Source organism: Vombatus ursinus, unplaced genomic scaffold, assembly GCF_900497805.2.
Source record: "Vombatus ursinus unplaced genomic scaffold, bare-nosed wombat genome assembly UNPS02012709.1, whole genome shotgun sequence".
Taxonomy (NCBI): domain Eukaryota; kingdom Metazoa; phylum Chordata; class Mammalia; order Diprotodontia; family Vombatidae; genus Vombatus; species Vombatus ursinus.
The window spans coordinates 1648864-1654587 of NW_020952487.1; the positions used below are offsets into that span (position 1 = coordinate 1648864).

At 34.3% G+C, this 5724-nt stretch overlaps 1 protein-coding gene across 1 annotated transcript; it reads left to right on the forward strand.

Annotated features, from left to right (window-relative positions):
- The first annotated feature begins 2672 nt into the window (after positions 1-2672).
- On the forward strand, positions 2673-3629 carry LOC114040083 (olfactory receptor 6C3). Its single transcript, XM_027858074.1, has one exon. It carries the CDS (start codon positions 2691-2693, stop codon positions 3627-3629), a length of 939 nt encoding a protein of 312 aa, XP_027713875.1. The 5' UTR covers positions 2673-2690.
- The last annotated feature ends 2095 nt before the right edge of the window (positions 3630-5724 follow it).

A 5724-nucleotide genomic window follows, 5' to 3' on the forward strand; every position in this document is an offset into this window, starting at 1 on the left:
TTTAAGCAATTGGGCTATTAAGAGAGATTGCACTGTAGCTTCTTCCTTAAGAGACTCTGCACAAGCTGAGGATGAGGAGGTACTGTGTGGAAGTTAATACTGCTGTTCTTGGGAAGAGAAAGATGATATTTCTCCAGATTCAGGTTAAGCACTTTTCTAGATTTTTTTGAGAAAACATTTTAAAGCAACTAAATTTAAGTCATTCATATAAAAGCTAATCAGGGACTCCTAGGGAAGTGATTTTTCATTCAATCATGGAGCAGAGTCAGAAAATTAATTTTAGCTAGGGACAATATTTGGAATTATCATTGACCAAAGCACAGGAATAACTGGAGTCTTGCAGTTTTAGGTAACATTCTGAGAAAAAGAGAAATAATGTTTGGAAGAAGTAAATGGCAGGAGAAAAGAAACCTGGTGCTAATGTGTCTGTCTTTAGTTCCTGTCATTATTTATTGAATTATTCTGGGAAAGTAGCTAGTCATCTTCACACAAGAAATTCTTGAGCACCTTTGTGAAATAAGAAGTCAGAACAATGACTTCAAATTTCACCAATTGTTAATTTGGGTACCTGTAAATGAGAATTCTGCATTTTAAGCATCATTGCCATCAGACTTGAAGGTTAAAAAAAAAACCTAGTTGGTTTTGTTTCTGTTCACAGTTAGAATATCATTAGAAATAAACTAACAAGCTATATTCTGTAATATTAATGATTAGATGATTAAAATTCAAGTACCAATATTTTTAGACAGTGATTCCTTTTACATAGGTGAAGAGTAGGTCTCAGATAAGAAATACAGACTTGATTCAAGTGCTATATTTAACTCAGCTTCAGCTTTTCATCTAATTACATATTCAGGAGCATTCAAAAGTTGAAAGATAAAACATTGTTAATGCTCCATATTAAATAAGGGATGTAAAGTAGAAGGGAAGGTTTATATATTTTAAAAAAAGTTGCGAATTGCAGATTTTGTAGCACTTTTTTCAGTTTATTTGAGAAAGTGGAGGGGTTTTTTTATGCACCAACTTTAAATGTTAAATGAACAGTCTGCTAAATGTTCAAGAATTGTTTCTCATTTCACCATTATAATCTTTATAGTTTGTATATGATTTTTATTGTGACTTGACAAAAGGAAATTGTTAAATTTCTAGATGACTATTATTCTTCATATATTTACAGATATAAAGAATATTAGATTCCTATTATATTTTAAATAAGAAAAAATTAGTCATAAAATAAACACTGTAAGATGTATGAATAAAATATTCACAGAAGATGTGGTTGTCTAGAAATTCATGAAAAGTCCCCATTTTTGAATTCTAAACTCTTCTAATCCCAGCATTGTGATCCTTACCATTTTATTTACCTCTGTAAGCCTCAGTTTCCTCACCTGTAAAATGAGGCTAATAATATTTGGGCTACCCAACTCAAGAAGTTTTTATGGAAAAAATCTTTGAATCTTAAGTTGACATAATGTAAAAAAGTATCTTGAAAGATTTCACAAGTTGGAATTCTGGGACCAAAATTTACATAAAAGATTAAAATTAAAAGGAATTAAGTTAGTCTTACACATGAGAAGGGAATAAGCATTTATTAAGTACTACTGTGTGTTACATACTATGCTAAGTGCTTTATGAAAATCAACTTTAGAAGTTCAAAATAGAGAAGGTTTGACCAGACAAGAGTTTTTCTGAAAATAATGGGTTTGTGATGGGCATGGAAAAGAGAACTCCAAACTCAACTTTTGTGTTTATGATATTGTAACCAAGAAAAGTTCATGTGCTTTTAGTTTTTCTTGGCAGAGGCATATAATCAAAGACTAGGGAGATGGTCACACTACCTTACTTTGTGCTGTTTAGACCACATTTGGATTACTGTGTTTAGTTCTGGGTGCAACACTTTAGGATTTGCAAACTGGTGATTAAGTTACATACCCAGAGGAGTGTGACCAGGATGGTGAAAGGCTTTAAAATCATGACATATGAAGATTGGTTAAAGTAAATAAGAATACTTAGTCTCAATAATAGCAGAGTTAGAGGGGGACAGGACAGTTGTCTCCAAGTATTTGAGGAACCGTCGTGTGGGCATCTAGGTGGCACAGTAGATAAAACTCCAGGCCTGGAGTCAGGAAGGCCTTTGTTCAAATCTGGCCTCACATACTAGCTATGTGACCCCAGACAAGTCACTTAACCTTGTTTCCCTCAGTTTCCTCATCTTTAAAATGAGCTGGGGAGGGAAATGGCAAACCACTGCAGTCTTTGCCAAGAAAACCCCAAATGGAGTCACAAAGAGTTGGACACAACTGAACAATAACATGAAAGAGAAATTGTTCACTTGTTCTGTTTGGCATATGTCTGGGGAAGAGGGCAATGACTTGGTAACAAAGATAAAAATTACAGAAAGGCAGACTTTTCATACAAGGAAGAACTTCCTAACAATTAAGAACTGTCCAAAATTGGAATTGACTTACTTGGTATGTAGTGGGTTTTTATTCACTAGAATGATAAAAACTTATGCTAAATGTTTACTTGTCTGTTACATTATGGAATGAATTCTTGCTGTAATAGGTGGTTCTTGTTTTTTTAAATTTTAATAGCTAGTTCTGTTGTAGGTAAATCTTTTATTTGCACTTGTCCTCATTCTCCTTTCTCATTTTCACCAGCAGATCTTACAGTTAGAGGATGAAACAAAAATGAAAAACCATTCAGTCATCACAGAGTTCATCCTCCTGGGGCTTTCAGATGACCCCAGACTGAAAGTTGCGATTTTTATCTTTCTGTTTATCACCTATATTTTAAGTATTATTGGAAATGTGACCATCATCACCCTGACACTGGTGGATCCCCACCTGCAGACACCCATGTATTTTTTCCTCCGGAATTTTGCTCTCCTAGAAGTCTCATTCACTACTGTTTGCATTCCTCGATTCCTGAGCACCATTATTACTGGAAACAAAACCATTTCTTTTGACAACTGTGCAGCTCAGTTGTTCTTTTTCATTTTTATGGGGGTAACTGAATTTTACCTACTTACAGCCATGTCCTATGATCGCTATGTTGCTATCTGCAAGCCCCTGCATTATACAACCATCATGAGCTATGAGGTCTGCATCTTGCTTGTCCTCTGTGCTTGGCTGGGAGGATTCTTGACCATTTTCCCACCACTTATGCTTCTTCTGCAGCTTGATTTCTGTGGATCCAATGTCATTGATCACTTTTCCTGTGACTTTTTCCCTCTCTTACAACTCTCTTGCTCAGACACACAGTTTTTAGAGGTGATCGGTTTTTATTTTGCTTTGGTGACTCTGCTATTTACTTTGGCATTAGTGATTCTGTCCTATATGTATATCATTAGGACAATTCTGAGAATTCCTTCTGCTAGCCAGAGAAAAAAAGCCTTTTCCACTTGTTCCTCTCATATGATTGTCATTTCTATCTCCTATGGCAGCTGCATCTTTATGTATGTGAACCCCTCAGCAAAAGAAAGAGCATCATTGACCAAAGGAGTAGCTATTCTCAATACTTCAGTTGCTCCTATGCTGAACCCTTTCATTTACACCCTAAGGAACCAGCAAGTAAAACAAGCCTTCAAGGATGTTGTTCAAAAGGTAGCGCTGTTCTCAAGAAGGTAAAATGCTGTATTGCCATAAGTAAGAGACAGTTTGAAGTTTAGAAATGTTTAATACTATGCCAGGTGTGGATCACCTCTTTCAAATCACTATTTCCTTTCATTACGATTTATTTCATATTTTCCATCTTTTGCCTCACAGTTCCATTAATATATCATTCCCCTTTCTGTATTACATGACTAAGACCTGCTCATGGTAACAGTGAAAAGGCTGGCTCTTACTTTAAACTTTTTTCCAAATCTTACCTATCCGTCTCATGTAGGTTGAAGTGAAATTGGGGTTTAGATTTTTGTCCGCAAAATGAAAATCCTGTTTTTTTATTGAAGATTCTATATGATGTTTAATGTGCTTTATAATTTAATGTACAGGTTCAAGTATAAATTACTGATTATCTCATTGAAATGAAAAAGAAATGCTTTTGTGTTTCTGTTGGAGAGTAATAATAATAATAATAATAAAAATACTCATTTATATAACACTTTAAAATTTGGAAAGCATCTTACATACATTAACTTATTTAATTCTTACCACCACTTTGGAAAGGTAGGTACTATTATTATCTTCATTTTACAGATGAGAACACTGAGGTTGGGAAAGGTTAAATGACTTGCCCAAAGTCACACCTAATCGGTGTCTTAGGCAGGATTCAAACTCAGGTCTTCTGACTCTAAGTCCTTTGTTCTATCCTTTGCCTCTCCTGCTTTCCTATATGTCTTCACTTTAGAAACATTCAACTATAAACTATTTGAGGACAGGCTCTGAATCTCTCCCTCTTAATTATTTGGTATGCCTTACTAGTTTGTAGGCAATTAATAAATATTACTAATAATAATTCTGAGTAATGAACAGTAATTATATTCCATATATCCATTTCCTCCTCTCCAGTTATTAAAACTCTGCCCTAGTTCAGATACTTGTCATCTCACACTTGGATTATCATAATAACTTCTTAATAGGTCTCCTTGCCTCCACTCTCTCACTTCTCCAATTCATCTTCCATAAAGCTTCCAATCTGATATCCTTAAAACACACACCTGAAAATAGGATGTAACAATCTTCAGTGACTTTCCTTTGCCTCTAGGTTAAGATACAAATTGATGTGACATCCACTTATGTTACCTTTTCAGTTTTATTTCATATTATTCTCCAGAATAACAACTCTTCCAGTATACAACATTCCATCTTTTTCCTTATTGCTTTTACACAAATATTCTCCCATTTCTGGAATCTACTACTTTCATACTTTTACCTTATAGAATTTCTAGCTTTGCTTCTATCATAGCTCTAATGCCACCTATATTGACCTTTCCTGATCTCCCAGGTTATGAATCACTCTATAATCAATCAGAAGCATTTACTATGTGGCAGGCACATACTTTGGACTCATAATGAGAACACAAGAATCATTGGAAAAAACCCTGATGTTGGAAAAGATTGAAGACAAAAGGAGAAAGGGAGGGCAGAGGACAAGATGGATAGACAGTGTCATGGAAGCAATGAACATGAGCTTGAACAGTCTTTAGGAGATAGTGGAAGATAGAAAGGTCTGGTACGCTATGTACCATGGGGTCATGAAGACCTGGACATGACTGAATAACATGGAATGATGTTGGGCTCTTAGAATAATTAAACAAAAAAAAATAAAATAATCCTGCTTTCAAGGACCTTATGTTCTCTATGACGGACATTTATGAAGTAACAATAACATTATAAAGATAAAAACATTAAAAAATTTAAAATCTCTGATCAATGAAATGATCAACCATGACTCCAGAGGAATGATGATGAACCACGCTATCTACCTTCTGAAAAAATTGCTTTCTGGCATTTGAATAAAACAGCATCATTCTTCACTCAGGAAAAAAAAAATCAAAGTTGGACTTCATTGGAATGAAATAGTCTATTTTTTCTTTTAAAAATAAAAATATTACAAAAAATATACAAAAATTCATTTTTTCTTCCTATGACTCCCTCATTGAGAATAAAAAAGAAAAACAAAGTTATTATAACTAATATCTATAGTCAAGCAAAACAAATTGACCATGTCTCAATTGATATCTTGAATGTAATACCTCTCTGTCAAGAGGTATCATAGCTC

Excerpts from the sequence above, each read along its gene's own strand:
- LOC114040083 (XM_027858074.1), top strand. The coding sequence starts at position 2,691 with ATGAAAAACCATTCAGTCATCACAGAGTTCATCCTCCTGGGGCTTTCA.